This window comes from Aethalodelphis obliquidens, unplaced genomic scaffold (genome assembly GCF_003676395.1).
Source record: "Aethalodelphis obliquidens isolate GAN/ISIS:26980383/991018 unplaced genomic scaffold, ASM367639v1 scaffold11, whole genome shotgun sequence".
In the NCBI taxonomy this organism is placed as follows: Eukaryota; Metazoa; Chordata; class Mammalia; order Artiodactyla; family Delphinidae; genus Aethalodelphis; species Aethalodelphis obliquidens.
Genome location: NW_020837955.1, coordinates 7,259,130 through 7,277,002, shown reverse-complemented (window position 1 = coordinate 7,277,002; position 17,873 = coordinate 7,259,130). Strand labels below are relative to the sequence as shown.

At 40.1% G+C, this 17,873-nt stretch overlaps 1 protein-coding gene across 10 annotated transcripts in view; it reads left to right on the top strand.

Moving 5' to 3' along the window:
• SGMS1 (sphingomyelin synthase 1) overlaps positions 1-17,873 on the top strand; it is a 290,635-nt gene that overhangs the window by 261,127 nt on the left and 11,635 nt on the right. For all 10 annotated transcript variants that reach the window (XM_027111924.1, XM_027111917.1, XM_027111915.1 and 7 more), the window contains one exon: positions 8,209-8,326. In XM_027111924.1, coding sequence (XP_026967725.1) covers positions 8,209-8,326 — 118 coding nt within the window. The remainder of the gene's footprint in view (positions 1-8,208; positions 8,327-17,873) is intronic.

Below are 17,873 nucleotides of genomic sequence, written 5' to 3'. Positions count from 1 at the left end.
AAACAAAAAGAAAAAAAATTTACTTATGTTGCCTGAGATAAATAATGCTAACATCTGGTTTCATATTCCTTTTCATATTTTTCTGTATGCTCATATAGGTGTAATCTACATATGTGTGTATTTTTAAGTAGTATCACACTTGCCTTGTATTTTACAGTGTGCCCAGGGATCCTCTCTTTCCCTCTTCTCTTAAAAAACCACCAGGGATGTCTGTCTAAGTATTCATGCTCTTATTTAGAAGTCATCACATATATCCCCCCTCACCCTGTTTGTATCATGGTAATGGTAGTTAAGCATTCAGTTATACTGTAAATCTTACTGGTTTGTGATCATCTTATCCCTACAGCCACCTACTAACTGAGGTGAATTTGGTCAAATCACTTAACTACTTATAGTAGCATTGTTTCCTCACTACAAAATGGGGGCAATAAAATAGTGTCTTATGTCAACGTTGTTGTGTGGATGGAGTCAGATAATGTGTATAAAGCACTTAACTGAGTCCTTGGCGTCCTCCTGGTTCCTAAGCCTGCCCCGCCCCCATCCCCATCTTAGTAAATGGCATCTCTGTCCTGCCCCATTCTCAGGCCAAACGCCTCGGTTTTGTTGTTGGTATTTGCTTCCACCCCACATCTGGTCTGTTAATCCCACCACTTCTCGCCACCTCTGTTGTTGCCCTGGGTCTAACCAGCGTCATCTCTTACCTGGGTTGTTGCAGGAGCTTCCTACTGGTCTCTCTGTTTCCGTTCTTGTTTCCCTTAAGTCACTTGTCAACTCGGCAGACAGAATGTGTCACTGTACAGTAAGCTGGTGTATGTCACTCTTCTCCCACTTCATACAGTTTTGTTTTGTTTTTTTAATAATTAGTTTCAGTTTTACTTTTTCTTAAATTTTATTTATTTTTGGCTGCGTTGGGTCTTTGTTGCTGCGCGCAGGCTTTCTCTAGTTGTGGCGAGCAGGGGCTACTCTTCGTTGCAATGCGCGGGCTTCTCATTGCTGTGGCTTCTCGTTGCGGAGCAGGGCTCTAGGCGCGTGGGCTTCGGTAGTTGTGGCTTGCAGGCTCTAGAGAGTAGGCTCAGTAGTTGTGGCTCACAGGCTTAGTTGCTCCATGGCATGTGGGATCTTCCCGGATCAGGGCTCGAACCTGTTTCACCTGCATTGGCAGGTGGGTTCTTAACCACTGTGCCACCAGGGAAGTCCCCTCATACAGTTTTTAGGTCAGAGGTCCTTATGGTGACCAAGGAGGTCCCTCCAGACCTCGTGTCCTCATGCACTCTGCTCCCTGACCCCTCTGCCAACACCCACACATACTAGCCTCTGTTTGGAATCTTCTTCCCCAGATGTCCTCATGGTTAACCCTCTCATATACAGGGACACCATCCCTGATCAACTTAGCCCCAAATTGTAACCTCCCATCCTCCAATGACACTTTTGCTTCATTTTAGCCTTTAGCACTTACCTAACATACTGTATATCATCTATCTTGTTTATTGCCTGCCTCTGCCCCTAGAATATAAGTACCACAGGGCAGGCTTTTTGTCCATTCTGTTCACTGCTGTATTTCCAGTGCCCAGAATAATGCCTAGCATATATATATATATATATATATTTGTTATGAGAATACATAAATAATAATAGCAGCAGCTAACATTAATTGAGTATTGCACTATGATGATTACTGTGCCTAGAATTCAGTAGATGTTAGCCATTGCTGGTGAAGTATGTGCTTATTATGTTTTTAGAATCCAACCCCCTGTTAAAAAGAAAATGTTACTTTTAAGGGTAATCCTTTAGCTTAAGAGCAAACATTCATTGTTGAGTTCTGCCCGCTGTGACTGAACAAGCCTTAAGAATGTGATTCAAGGTAAGTTTTGATGAAGGGAAGGAATGAAGAAAGATCTGTATACATATACGTATTTGTGTTATGTGTACACATACATATTTGTATTATATATACACACACATATGTATATATGCACACATACTATTTTTGTTAATAGCCTAAAATACTGACAAGAAATGTAACTTCTTTTGTTTGGTACTTACGTATGCAGCAGTTTCTGGAGGATACTTGATTTTAACTCTTCATAACTCAAGTAGATCATATTGATGTCTTTCATATCTTATAGCGTTAACATTTTTTCTTTATGTTACAATCTATATTTAACTCAGGAAATAATATTTTTTAAAAAAAGATGGCTCAAGTGGGGACAATTTTATAATATGATCTGTTCTTTGCAAATTCCCTAAACTAGTATGGATCATTTCCTGAACTTAATTCTTGCGTTATATTGTAGACCTTTTACATGGGACTTAGAAAAAAATATAAGCCACTACCTTTTTTTTTTTTTTTTTCTTTTAACTTGACAATTTCATTAGTGAAAAGAGGAACTAATTGAAAATCTGGAGACCTGGGTTTTGTTGTGGCTGTCTCATTGACTGACGCTCTGGCCCCAGGCTAGTACTTAAACTCTTTACATCTTACTTCTTCCTTCCGTAAAATAGTATATGCTAAACAGGAATGTGGTTAACGTAGTTAATACCAAAGATGCAGAACTCTCTTTGAGTTGGATTTTTTTAAGGCAAAGAGGCACCGTGCGTGTACACACACATTTCCGGGCCGGGTACATGGGTCCCTCTCGTTCTCCTGATTCATGAACTGCCATCCTCCTGTGTGCACACCCTGGAAGTACTAGGCGAGTCTGGATCTCCCGGGAGAGCATATGTTTTTACTTTTCTGTTTACTCTACAGCATTTATTCCTTCCTTTTTGTTTTACAACCCTTTCCTTGGGATTTTCCTTCTTAAAGTACCGAATTAAGCCCTGGGTTTTCATGATTCACCATCTGGAGCAGTTGAGACTCCTGTGATGGGTAGAAAGCCCAGACAGGGCAATGAGGAGACGGGGGAGGCAAGGGAGGAAGATGGTAGGACTCACAGTCCTTACTTGGATGAATGCCGCCATCTTGGCAGGTGTCATCACTTAAAATATAAGTGCAGAAATGATGCAAGGTGAAGGACTGGTGAGCATCAGCAGAGGTTCATTCTGGCAGATAAATTAAAGAGTTTAAAGGACAAACATTTATGGGAAGAAGCAGGAAAGCACTGTCAGAGGGAGTAAAAAGTGAAGCTGTTAAGCATAGAACCGCAGGTGTTGCCCATATTACCGGTACCGTCATGAGTCTCACTGAGACTAAAACATAAGTAAGGAGCAGCTTTCTTTAAGAGCTTTTCCTCTAACAGAAGGAATGAGGGCCTCTGTTGGTAATGGTGATGCCAATCTTACTATTAAAAATACCGTAAAATACAAAACAAGTTCTGAAGTGATTTGGAGGATGAAGTAGCTCTGCCCAGTTGGGAACATGTAGGAGGCTTCATGCAGAGGTGGTATTTGAGGTAGGTGGATAGAGTAACAGGAGAGGCCAGGGAAAGAGATTTGCTGGCAAAAGCAAGAAACTAGGGTTTTAGGGAACGGATGAGTGGGGCTCGTTTTGCCCAGGGCAGTGGAATTCAGGTCTGCAAGGTAAAACAGTTAAGGTAGCTTGGGGTCATGTTGAGCAGTTGTCGTAATCCAGGGAATCCACGGACTAGTAGCAAGGAACTAAAGGGAGGAAAACAGATTTAAGAAACTCTTTGGAGGTAGCTTCAGCAGAATGTGGGAGTGGGAGTGGGAGGCCGTGAAGAAAGTAAAATGGAGGCTGGCACCAGGCACCTTCTTTAGAGCAGGTGGCCTCTCAGAGACCTGAGTGACAGGCATGTTCCAGGGGTCCAGGCAGAGGAAATGGCTGGCACAGAGATCCTACCTAAGGCAGGAGGGACTTGGGGTGATGTGTTCAGTTGCACCAAGGGCATCGGACTGGAGTTGAGGAATGGCGGGGAGAGCAGTGGGAGGTGAGCTTAGAGAGAGGCAGGCCAGATCATCCAGGGCCTCACGGGCTTGGCAAAGGATTTGGATTTTATTCAAAATATATCTGGCAACTACTGGAGGGTTTTAAAGGACATACTCTGTGTAACTGTTTCAAACAAAGGATGATTCTGGCTGCTCTTTGTAGAAAGGATTTTAGGGAGGCACAAGTGGAATTAGGGACACTAGGTCAAAGGTCATAGTGGAAGTTCAGGCGAGATAGAATGTTGAGAAGTGGATGACATTTCAGAATGAGTGACCAAACACTGGGGGGGACGTCAAGCATATCTAACTGGGCACGGACTGTGCAAACGATAATGAAGAATGGACAGTTTCCTTCTGGATACCTAGAAGGATTTTTTTCAGTACTTTAATAACTAACATGCTTATTAAATAACTATCAGAAGTGCTTATTTTGTAGAGGTCTGGGTCAATACGAAATATGACATAAATATGACATAAAATATGACAAATATGACATAAATATGACATAAAACACTAAGTGAAAAATCTGAGTTAAGTGGATTTTGATATGTAGCTTAAATGTGATCGGATGTTGGCTCATCGCTTGGTACGCAACAGTGTAGTCTCAAAATGAAATTGGGCTTTCTTACACAATTTGAAGCCATTTCCTGAATCTTTTTGTCTTGTGTAATGTATTTATATTTCACCTTAGACTCTCTGAAACTGCAATTTCCCCATCTGTAAAATAAGGATCATAGCCTTGCATTGCAGGTTATTTTAAGAATTAAATGACACAGAGCTTGGCGTAGAGGAGGAATTTGGCAAAACCCTAGTTACTGTTAATAACAGTCTGGGGAAATTCCTCAGTAGCATTTCTCTGAATCATTAAGAAAGATACCGTTTTGCTGGCGAGGAAGCCAATTTCCAAAGAAGTTAATTGAGATGATTCAAATCATCACGCGAGCCTTTGCTAAAGGTAGAGCCAGCATCTGTGTGAAGATAAGCTGGAGACGCCTTGTCCCTGTGACATATACTGGAGGGACCTGAACTGCACACTGGCCTCCATGATTGCTCCAGAGATGTGGGCCTCCCTGATCCTGGTCCAGATACATGTGCTGTCCCCCGTGTTTATCGCCTCCTACTTTGGGATTGTTGCTTAGTTCCACTGCTATGTCTCAGGACCTGTTTGTTTCAAGAGCTGGCAGAGCAGGTCTGAGCACTGAAAGAATTGTGTGTCTTCTGGCTACAGCTCAGAAAGAGACAACTTGCGGGAAACAAAAGAACTTGCCAGTATTTTAATTTTACTTTCCAGTATATTCATTTCTTTCATCGTTTTTTCTTTAGAATTTTAGACCATTGTATCAAATGCCAGAAACAAAGCAGTACTGCTGTTTTAAGCCTGTATTTGGTAGTAATTAATCAGGTTCTGTGTACTTTTTCCTCCTTAAGTAGGGATAGTAAAAGGTTTAATAAAGTTATCCTGGACCTAACATAACATACCATTCTAACAAGTCTTAATGATTACCTATAAAATATTAACACTTTTATTCATATTTCCTTATCGAATTTAACAATAATGAAGAATGGACAGTTTCCTTCCTCTTGCATTATATTGCAGACCTTTTACATGGGACTTAGAAAAAAGTATAAGCCACTACCTTTTTTTTTTTTTTTAATTTAACAATGTTTTTCTTTTCTGTCAGAGCAAGTAGTAATGAGCCTATTACTCAAATACTCGAGAGAAGAATAATCGTGACCAAGTACAAGCGTCTGTGACGTGATAGTCATTGCAGAGTGCAAGCAGATAGGAAACAGGCTTCTTTCCAACGTGAAAGGAGAGATATATCCCATGTGAGAAGAACAGCATTGTGGTTTTGAGAATTATAATGTGCATATTGTCCTTGGCATTTGCTTAATCTCTGGAAATACCTCATTAATGTTTCCTCTGTGGCTTTTTTGTTGTCTTGTTACATTTTTAACTACTTTAAACCTTTTTTCTTTAAAGCACATCTTGAACTTTTAAACTTAAGTAAGAAAGAATTCTAATGTGTGAAATTGTTTGATTAAGGAAAAATACCTTAACAGGATACAAGTTTTTGAAACACTTTTATATCCTGCTTTTTAAAGTTTATGGTAGGAGATTCTTGTTTAAAATTATACATTGAAGATATTCTAAGCTTACTTTCAAAAAGATTAATACCAAAGATCAGAAGATTCTTATTAATAGTCACTTCCAGCTTGTCACCATGTGAATATTGATGGAGTCACATTGATAAAATCATTTGACTTTTTCACTTCAAGTCAAAGAGTAAATGTGACTGAATCTTTAATGTTTGATACTTTTAAAGTATTTTTTGTTAAAGAATTTGTCTTTTCTCATCCATTATCATTTTTTCATATACCTCATTCTCAGGTAATCCTAAGTCTTTTCACTGCTTCTCAAATGTGACTCAAGTTTGAGATATGGAAATAGTTACTGGTGTTTGTGTGTGCGTGTGTGTATCTTATGTGCACCATGAAACCATCAGGCAAAGGGATTTAAGATAGTAATCTTTCCCAAAATGGAGTGATAGGAGTCATTTTATTTGTTTCTCTTCATCTAAAGAGATTAACATATCTAAATAGACTTAACAGTTTTCGGTTGTAGATGTTTTTCGTATAGTTCAAGTAAAATGGCAAGTAATTTCTGTTTGTTTGAACAGGATGGTGAGAGAGGGCATTTTCTTTTTGAGAAAAATGATCATCGTGTCTTACAATGTAAAATTCACGCGGGTATTTCAAGTTATTTTGGTAAGACATTTATAGTCTAGTAATATTCTCTAGTATTGTCCCTCTTTATATTGTTTAATTATACTGTGCTTTTCATCAAGTGAAATTAGAGGCACATACCTTTATAAAAGACAGCTTTATGCTGAATAAATTCTTGCCCTTGGAGGTGGCAAGCACAGCTTTAATAAGAGAAAATGAGACATTCTCTGTGGTAAGCAGTTTTGACCCAGTTTCTAAAATCTGGGTAAAGAGGCACAACACCCAGGCTCTACCCGTACAACCTAAGGACCTTACATGAACTGTGTAGTTATGAATGAAATGCTAATACAGTTATGTGGGTTATTTTTAAATTAATTTCTAATCACACAGGCGACATATCACTTCATTCCTCTTGTTAAAAAATACAAACAATACAAATTCTCCTCCAGTAGGAATGTCCATCCTGCATAAAAATAGAGGCACATTGTACAATTATAGAGTGAATGTTCAGTATCCTCAGAGGAAAGCCTGTTCACTGTTTCTAAAAAATGTGTGTTTATTTATGTCAGGTTGCCCTGGGCCAAGGAAAAATTTGAACCCCTCAAGGTTGAAGAGGAGGAGACCCACAGGACTGTGATTCTGGCCTGTGGTAGAACAAGATAGAACAGGTAGAATTAGAAGGGAAGGAACATTCTTGTTCAAGGATACACTTAAGTTTGTACAACTTAATCTAGTTAAAGCCAAACCTATGTGGAAATTGCTATTAGGAGAAGTTATCAAACTCAATATACATGTTCACATATACATATCAAATAATTTCATTAGAACCACCAATAAACTTGAAATGGAAAAGATGTGTTATTCTAATTCTTGCTTATTTTGTGATTCATCCACAAAATGTATACATTTGTTGACTGCCACTGTGCATGGATGGCAGGGATTTTCCGTACATTATTTCTAATGTTCTTATTTCTGGTTTACAGATTAGGAAACTGAGACTCAGAGATGTCAATAGTCTATCCCAAGGCCACATAGTTAGCAGAGAGAGGTTGGATGCTATCACTGAGACAGGCTCTTTTCTTGGCATCATGCTACCTTGGAGATCTGCTAAGATAATCAGTTTCTGGGATGTACAAGTACAGTGGTTTAATGTCTTTGGCTCATTAAATGTCAGAAAAGTTTTGAATTCTCATTTTAATGTCATTGTAATTTTCTGAACATCTTTTTTATGACAGAAAAGACACTCTCTAAATGTTTAACCACAGGTACTAAGTCAGCTCTGACCCATCAGAATAGGCCCTACTTGTACATCAGTTGAATGTCAACTCATGTTTAAGGCCTCAGGAAGCCCAATTAATAGCAATATAGAGTGTTTTAAACTCCTCTGGCCTTAAAGTTAATATTTAAAAAGAAAAAACAGAATCATTCTCAAAATCCTCACCTTAATCTGCTCTTAGCTATAGTTACAAAATTCTGATTTCAATCTCTCAAGTAGTTTTGGGGTTTGTTTGTATTGTTGGGTCATTGAAAACTTGAAGTAAATGAACCTGCGAAATTTCATGACTGAGTGTCTGCCCTGTTTTTCCCTTTTTCTAGGTCTATTATTAGCAGAAGATTTTTCTGCATAGTTGGCACGCTGTACCTGTATCGGTGTATTACAATGTATGTAACTACACTCCCAGTACCCGGTATGCATTTCAACTGCTCTCCGAAGGTAAACCATTCCTTGCTGTAATTTCCCTTTTTGTTTGTTTCTCATCTTGCCCAGGGGTCCTTTGATGTAGGCCAAAGGTAAAAATTTCTTTAGAATAGAATCAAGTCCCTTTGCCTTCATCTGGGAACGTTACTAAGCAATACAGCTAGGTGGCCCCACCCTTCTTAAAATTCCCAAACCCCAGTGCTTCGCAGCTGGGGAAATATGTGGTCTAGTTAGTGTGATGGAAGCAGTTAAGCTTTGTGTGTGGGCATAGCTCTTTGGTTTCCTGCCATACTTTTAAAATATCATTCTCTCCCTTGATACAGATCCAGAAGCTTTTATATGCGTTTTCCCTCTCTTAGATGGAAGGTTCTGTTTCAAATGATATTTTTTCCTTCTTTCTATTAATCCCTACAGTGGGAATCCGTAACAGCAGAGCTAGAGACACTATTCCTGTCCCTTTGCACCCTCCACCCACCCAAACAAGATCTCTCCTCCCTGGCGGGACATTTTGCTGTATCGATCTTCTCTAGTAGCATAGAAGCTTTTCTTTAAAATAAACTTTATTCCTCTTCTATTGTCTCTACCTTTCCATCAGATTCATGTAATACTCCTTACCCCAACTTTTGCCTTGGAATAATTTCAACTGGGGAGATCATCGGAATTTTATGAAATAATTAACAGGAGATTTAGTTTTAAAAATGTCTAACTACATTAAAGCTTTTTAATGTAATAAGAAGTAGAAGAAGCTCATTTCCTCGATTTGGGTGGGAGAAAAAATGGAATGCTGTGTGTTTGGAATCATTTCTTCACATCGCACTTGTGCTAGTGAAACATCCTTTCAATTTCATCCATTTGTACTTTTGTTACTTCCAGAAGAGACATTCTCTCTGATAGAACCTTGGAAGAGGGCTGAAGAATCCAGTCCCTTGGAAGAGGGATTTTTTTTTTTTTTTCGGTACGCGGGCCTCTCACTGTTGTGGCCTCTCCCGTCGCAGAGCACAGGCTCCAGACGCACAGGCTCAGCGGCCATGGCTCACAGGCCCAGCCGCTCCGCGGCATGTGGGATCCTCCCAGACCGGGGCACGAACCCGTGTCCCCTGCATCGGCAGGCGGACTCCCAACCACTGCGCCATCAGGGAAGCCCCGGAAGAGGGATTTTTAAAGTGGTGTCTTTATCATTTGAAATTCTGGATCTCTTTAGGTTGCTTGCTTACTGTGGTCCCCTTCCTTCCTAGACTTACATACGTGCTCAGAGAGGTAGCTAGTTTGTTACTGCCCTCTTTCCGTTTTTGCTACAGTCTGTTTCCGTAACTGGAGAAGCCGTCATAAGGAATGAATGATCCCAAGGTTCTACTCATCTGCATCAGCAATCCTGCCTCTCTGCATCTCCTTGCTCTTTCTTCAGCCCTTCCAAGGAAAGCCAGCCTCACATCTTCTTTATCCTCTATGAAAGCTCTCAGGCACTTGCCTACAGCTCCTGACTTAGACAAAATACCTTGTTGTCACTGAGGACCCAGTGATGTAGACTCCTGCTGGGAGGCTGGCTTGATAAGCAAGTGTGTTCTCAGTAGTAGTTCGGTTCTTAAAAAAGTCTGTGCCTGGGAAGTTTCTCCACCAAGGAACATGTCATACCAGTTTAGGTAGATGTGGGATCTGGTCCAGCCCATGTTGAAGATGGACCCAGCATCAAGGGGTCGTGCTGTGTGTGTGGCCTTTCTCCCTGATCTGGTTCCAGCCTTGTTTCTTCTTAGGACCTCTGCAGCTCCACCCAGTTGCCGGCACCCCCACACTTGGTTAGTATTGGCACTTACAGAGTCAGCTTGAGTCATCAGCACATCCAATCAAGATCCCATAGCTAAATATAGCTTGTGGGTTTTCTTGGTAAAGACAGAGGTAATGGCAGGGACAGTATGCAAAACCAGACCCCAGTGTGTCGCTCATGTATCATGCTGCCAGAAACCCCGACTAGGGCCATCTTTCTGTGACAGTCTTCTGGAAATTAGAATCTTTAAAGTATACAGGAGGGGGTAAAATGTTAGCAAAAATTATTAGTAAAAACTCACTAAATCTAATTCTTTTGTAGAACAGAGTTCTTGGAAGAATGGGTTCAAAAACACAGTTTTTTGTTCTGAAATTTTTCAGCTGTATTCCAGAGAGAAACCAGTATAAGGAACCACCGTGTGCCAGTACCCAGACTCAGTAGTTACCAAGATTTACTACATTTGCTTCATCTTATCTTCTGTTTTTCTTTTGAAGTATCTTAAAGCAAACCCCAGACAATGTTATTTCATTGCTACATACTTAATATGCATCTAAAAATTTTGGACATTTTATCTCATAACTTTAACGCTGTTGGTACATTCGGCACAATTAACAGTAATTCCTTGGTATTGGCAATTACCAACTCGTGGAATATCTTGATTGTCTTAAAAAACGCCTTTTAAAAAAAAACAGTTGGTTTGTATAAATTAGGATCCACAGTCTTTATATTACATTTAGTTGTTCTGTCTGTTAAGTCTCTACATTCTAGAGCAGTTCCTTCTCTCCTCCCCACCCCCCGTTTATTTTTTTTGGCATGCGGGATCGAACTTGTGCCCCCTGCAGTGGGAGCTTGAAGTCTGAACCGTTGGACCGCCAGGGAAGTCCCCCCACCCCCTTTTTGTAAACCCCGTCAGTAACTTACAGAGATCAGAGCAGTTGTCCTGTAGAATATCCCACATTCTGGACTTACCTGTTTGCTTCTTTCTAGTGTCAATTAACTTCTTCCTCTCTCCTCCATATTTCCTCTAAATAGAAAGTTGGCTCTGGAGACTTGATTCAGTTGTTCTAATTTCTTTGGCAAGAACACTTCACAAGTAAAACAGAATGATTTCTGAAGCTAGACAGAAGACTCGGAAAAGGTCTTGAAGGCTCAGTGCTGCCTCTTGGAGATCAAACTTAAGAAACTGAGAGGTCAGACAAGGGTCAGAACACTGCACTGGGGAACAGTGTCAGAAGGGAGCGAGAGATAGTGCTCGAGAGAGATCCCAGAGACCACCTCTGCCTACCTTAGAGCCCTACCCAGGGCTTGGTTAGTCAAAACGGAAAGGACCCTTACTGAAAGTCATCCAGTCCAGTGTCTCAATATCCTCGCCACCAAATCTTGATCAAACTCTCTCTGAACCATTGCACCGAGAGGGGACTCATTACCCTGTAAAAATACAAACCTACCCACCAGTGGAAAGAAAACTGAGGTCAGAGTGAGGATGATGTCGTCCAGCACTTACTAGCTGTGCAGCAGTTGCATTTAACTTCTCAGAGCTGCAGTCCCTTTGTTGGCAAGACAGGGCTTATGGCACTTTTTATACCATCTTAAGGAGTTGCAAGAGTGAAAGAAGGCAGTAAATACACAGGGCTCTGTAGATGTAAGATGCTGTACAGAAATAAGAAAGCTTGGTGTGGCCATCACACCTTAACGCCTAGAGTCTTATTCATCCAGAGAAAATGTATTTAACGTGCATTAAGCACCTGCTGTGTCTGAGGTACTGGAGTGCAAGGGGGTGAGCAACGTAGAAGCCCCTGACTTTGTGGAAAGTGCTTTAAGACCACCTCATCCGAACTTTCATCTTATATAATGTGGAAAATGCTGTGATATAAGGACCTTAAGCTAAGCTGCTGGCCGTAGGGATAAGAGAAGTGGAGACAGATTTGAGCAATATTTAAGTGGCTGAATCAGTACAGCTTAGCAATACATTTGATGTAGGGAATAAGGAGAGAAAGGAAGGATTTCAAAGGCAACTGGCTTTTACCACTGGCATAATTATAAGGTAAGGAGGAAAACGGAGTTAATGACTTCAGATTAAACAAATAGAGTCTGAGGTACTTGTGAGATATCTAAGTGGTGGTGTCCAGGCCAACTAGCAGTCTACATCTGAAATTGAGGGAAAAATCAGCGCTAGAAATTAAATATGTGGTTCATCATATTCTCGGTGGTGTTAAAGCTGTTGGTATGGATGAAAAGGCCAGAGACAGGACATTAACGTACGATGCTTCCAGAATTGGTTATCCCCTGACTTGAGACACCATCTAAGGCCTGTTGGTTGGTGGATATTCTTATGGTTATCAGTCATCATTAAACTCCAAGGGAAGGGAGTTGAGCTTTAGAATACGACTTTGTTTAACATGGGCGCGTGAACTTAAACTTGGTTCTGCCAACATGCAAAGCCCCATAATTAGTACACTTAATTCTTCCCTTAATACCAGTATTCAAAACGCATGGCTTCTAAGAAAAATGTTTCAACAGGTATGCAGTAGTAATTAAGAAAATTGTTCCTAGTGTTCATTCACTTGATGGCAGTGTACTCTTTACTTCACAAAATGTCATGGCTTAGAGAAGTAATCGTCATGTGAAATGATGAGGTGAGAAGAGAAGGGGGCCTGTCATCAGATGCTCCTGCAACAGAGATGAGCTGCTGGGGCGTGAGAAGGGAAGGAAGCTTTCAGTTCCTGGAACAGAAGCTTCTGGGAAGCACTAGTCCTGTATCCCAGTGGGTGTGCGTGGTGGGCTTACGAGGCTGCCAAGTTAGTGCAACCTTGATTACCCCTTGTTAATCTCAACACAGCTTTTCTCCAAAGAGCATGTGTCCCAACCAGAAAACACCTTCTTGTCATCTTGTTCTAACTTTTTAGGATTCAGTTTTTTAAAATAAAAAAGGCAGAAACATTTGAGAATTCTTCTATGTCCTAAGCTTTATGTAAGAAATTTTTGTTGTTGTTGTTTTAGCAAACTCCACAAGAAAAAAAAAGAAAGAAAAAAAAACCTGCCCCAGATAACACAGATACATTAATGTTATTGGAAGAGAAGGAATAACTTATGCTGTTTTCAACTCTCATTTTAATAATCACTTGAGTTAATCTAATGCCTAAGCATTAAAGTGAGATTCATGTTGGTTCTGGTTTTTGGTCTCCATGGTGACCTTAGATTTGAAAACCTTCAAAACGAGAGAGTTACGTTACATCCTGGGTACTTGGCTGGCTAACGCATTAATCTGACATGGTGTTTTCAGTGGAATGATTTTCTTGAACTTCAAAAACGTGTCTTTTTATTTTTCCATCCAGCATACTTGAACATAGCCCACTGTCGGACAAGGCTGAGATTAATTGGACATCTGAGATTAATTGTTCAGTGGAACAATAAAATACAAATATAATAACAGAAAGACTTCCGTGTTCTTTCCTGCCACTGTCAGTTTTTTTGCATTGCACGCATTAGAAAGATCAAAGCACCTCCTTCAATTCGATGCTAAGCTGTGATGTAGTAATCCTCAGTCTCAAGGGTCTCTTTACTGGCATGTGTTCAGTCTTACAAGGCACAAGACTCACTGCTTTTTAGGATTTTATAACCTTTTTAAGTTCTTTCCTACTTTCTTAGGTAACAGCTTGAGTGTTCAAAAGCTGCCCTCCTCGCTGACAAATGTTGATGTTCTGATTAGCTCCTGCTAACCTTATCAGCATTTCAGAATATGGCTTGTGTTCTGTTACCAAAATAGCTTCATGTCATCCTGTTGAATCGTGTGGAATTTAAATTGTCAGTGCTTGATTTTACCTAATTTTCTGCTTGCCTCCCAGTTTCTTATCATTTTGTTCATTCTCATTTTTAAAAAAATTTCTTGCTTTATAATTTCTGGTAACCTTCCCCATCCCAAGTCTCTTCTTCACTTTCCCATTTTTCTCTCCACAGTTCTCTTCCCTTTTCAGGAATGAGAAAAAAAGAAAAAGAAAAAAGAAAAATGTACTAAGTCACTTCTTTCTGTCTTAAAAAAAGGTTATTTTTTCCCCATTTAAAGAAACTCTACATTCATTATAGATACATTGCAAAAATGTAAAAAGGAAAATTTTTACACTCATGGTTCTATCTACTGTTCATGTTTCAGTATATTTATTAGTTCTTTATGTGTATTTTTCTTACATAGTTCTGATCATGCTTTTTGTGCAGTTGTTCCCGTGTCTTTATAGTTAACATTTGTTATATGCATTTTTACATGATTTTATAAACTTTCTAAATGGTTTTCTTATTTATGGGAAGTCTCCAGGGAGACAGGGATTGTGAGGCAGGGAGATTATAGATGTGACTTCTTTTCACAAACAAGCAGATTGCTTACTTCTGAACAAACATTTCTAGAGGACCTGTCTTGCGTGGGGTGAATTTTGAGGATACACAAACACGTAAGACAAATGGGCATCCAGAAGCTGTGACAGACGTGTAACACATAAGATTATTCTCTGACTACAGCCTTCACTGTAATAGGCGTGAGGTGCTCGGTTGCCATGGAAGCAGAGAAGAAGGTGGCAAACTTTGCTGGGAGTGTTGGCTGCACTGAGGAGGTGCCGTCCGAGCCAAGTCTGAAAAGGATGAGTAGGTGTTTGCCAAGTGGAGTTAAAGGGAGAGAACAGAAAGGGTGTGAAAGGAAGTCTGAAGGCGCAGGTAAAGTTAGATACGCCTGGTCATGTGATCCTGTGGGCTGAGTGGCAGAGAGAAAGCCAGAGAGGCACGTTGTGGGCAGGTTTTAAGGGATCTGGTCACCCTTCTAAGGAGTCTGGCCACAGGAAGCCAGGAAAGGTTGGAGCAGTGAATAGGATGTGATCACATCTGTCTCTTAGAAAGCCATCTCTCCAGTGATACAGAAAGTAAGCTGTTTGGGAGAGAGGAGGAGAGGTAGACTTCGAGCAGTGCTAAGTTACGTCTACCTGTTTCATGCCAGGTACGATTCTCAATGTTTTTTCACTGAAGTCTCACAGTCATGAGTGGGAGGAAGTTGCAGTTGGTCCAGAGATGCTTGACTTGCCTGTTGTCTTGCAGGTACTAAGTGGCAGAGGCAAGAAGTTCGGCCGCATCTCTGTTCTTGGTACTTCACACGAGGGAGGCAGATGAGGCTGCTTTTGTGCGGTGTTTCAAATTTAGAGATGAGGAATGCCTAGACCAGGGCAAACACTGGGAAGGTGACAGAGGTTTCCTACACGGCAGCAGCCATCTAGTGTGAAGAGGTCACCAGGGTGAAAAAGCATTCACTGAAGAAATCCAAAGAGCCTCGGAGGTGACGCTATATGACTCTACACGAAGCGTGATCCACTATGTCAGAGTACAGGCAGATGGACAGCAGGACTTTTGTCCTGAGGAAGGTTCCAGAGCTTCCCAGACACTGCAGGCCGGTGGGTTCCATTCAGAAGCCATACTGTCCTGCTTGAGAGGCTCCCACTGGCCACGTGTGAGACAATTGGAGCACCACAATGGAATATGACAGTAATTAATTATAATACGTTAATAAGAAACATTTTAAAAATTAGTGCTGGTGGAGAAAAAATTAACTGCTAGATATAAAAGAAATATTAGAAATAGAAAATCACCATTTTGCAACCACTGTAGTAATAATTCAAGCAAGAATCATCAACAGATGCTAAAGCCACTGGGTGAAAGGTGGGGCACCATAATATTTATATAGTTTCAAAAAGTCACAAACTGCTTGTTAATAATAAAGGGGCAAAAGTGTGTATTCGGAGGAGAAATCTGGCAGACACTCTGGCAGCCAAGTGATCAAACCAGCAGCAGAACAAATGATATCGGATGCTTTTTGATCTGATGCACTGGGTAGGACACATCATTTCTGTATATTCCTGCCAATAACATTTAACCTGAGTTTAAACATAAGGAAACAGTCAGATAAAAGCCAAATGGAGGGACATGCTCTTGATACAAAAAAACTAGACTGGACTCTTTAAAATAAAATGTCAGTGTCATTTAAAAAAAAAAAAGGACTGAGAAACTAGTAGACTAAGAAAAATTAAGAGTATGACAAGTACCCTCAATATGTCTCCTCTGATTGAATCCTAGATTCCGGGGGGAAAGCTATACAGGACATTGTTGAGACTATGGGGGAGTCTGAATAAGGATGTCTATTAACCATGATAGTATTCTATCATTGTTAAATTTCGTGAGTGTGATTATAGAAGAAAATGTCCTTGTTTGTACACTTAAGGGTAAAGTGTCATAATGTATTCAACTTAAATCTCAAATGGCCCAGGAAAAAAAAGTGGGAGAAGAAGGAGAAGCAAATGTGGCAAAATATTGATAATTGATGAGTCTAAGGATGTTCATTATTCTCTTCTTTAGATTTATACATTTTCAAAGCAAAAATTTGAGGGAATTTTTTTTCAATTTTCACCTCATGACCAGGTAGGCTACAGAATCTCTCAGATATAATTTTTGTTAAAGGGAAATCTTGCCTGACTGAAATACTGGATTTCTTTAATGTGACAAATAAGTATCTGGGTAAATGGAAATCCATAGCTGATCTTTAAGATTTTATGAGGGCTCTGATAAGTCTCCTTACTAAAGGCCATAAAAACATTTTTACGTTTTTACTGGGGGAAAGGGAGGCTGGTAGGGGATGAGTGCTTTATTACTGATGATTATTTAGAGACCCCTCCCCATGAAAAAAAAAAGCCTGCCTGGTATAGGAACTCGTGGATACATTGGATAATGGAGCAGTGTGGAGAGCCAAATCCCTCAGAGCTCAGTGGAGGGAAAAATGTTTTTAAGGTTGTATATCTGAGTTCTAAGAGGATGTGTATAGGGAAATCTCCCTACTTCAGATCATTTGAGATGGATATAATATTTGCGGATGAAACTAAATCTTCCCAGGAATGAGATGAATTCATAAAAGTGAGGAAGAATTCATAAAAGTGATCACAGGTGAACATCCGTGAGGGCTGTGTATTTAAGGAGAATTTCACTTCTTGGCTGCTAAGCATTGAGTTCTCACTTAAGGAACTCCTCACCCAAAACATGGGCCTAACTTGATCATTGTAATGTGGTCTGATATTTGTATAGCGCTTTATAATTTTTGAGCAACCACTTTTATAAACATTACCTCCCTTTGGCAGTGAGGGTTGAGGATGAGGTGGTGGTATTCTCGCCATTTTACAGATGAGAGAACTGAAGCTAGAATGGGTAAAATGGTTTGTCCAGAGCCACCTGGATGGTTAACCCAAAACGGGGGCTTGCGGCTGGATTTATCCTCATTGTTGTTCTTATGACATAAGCTTAGAGGTCTTTGGAGCATCCCTCCTACGCAGCACAACATAAAGCAAGGAAAGTTAAGATCAAACTGAAAACACCTTGCTCAAGAAGGTGGAAAATGTGTAATTTGTTTGTGAAAGATACCCATGGAAATAACTTTTTTAGAGATGGGGAAATTTGATTTAATGGAAAAAACACTTACGAAAAATAGATCTTTAGTGAATAATGAATAAAATTTTTAAACCGTTCAACTATATTTAAATGATTTATGTAAAATGGATTCAATTTCATTAGCATGACAAAAACAACAAAAAAAGTGAACCTGGAGACATTGTCCAGCCTTTGTTATTTGGAGAAGTGTTTGCACCAATAGCTGCTCTTTCCAGGGAACCAAAAGGCAAGATCCTTTAGTGAGAGGGAAGACATTTGGATCTGATCCCAACTGAGTCACTGTGAAATAGAAAAATAGCGCCTCTATTTGCTTATCTGTAAAATGGATATAATTAC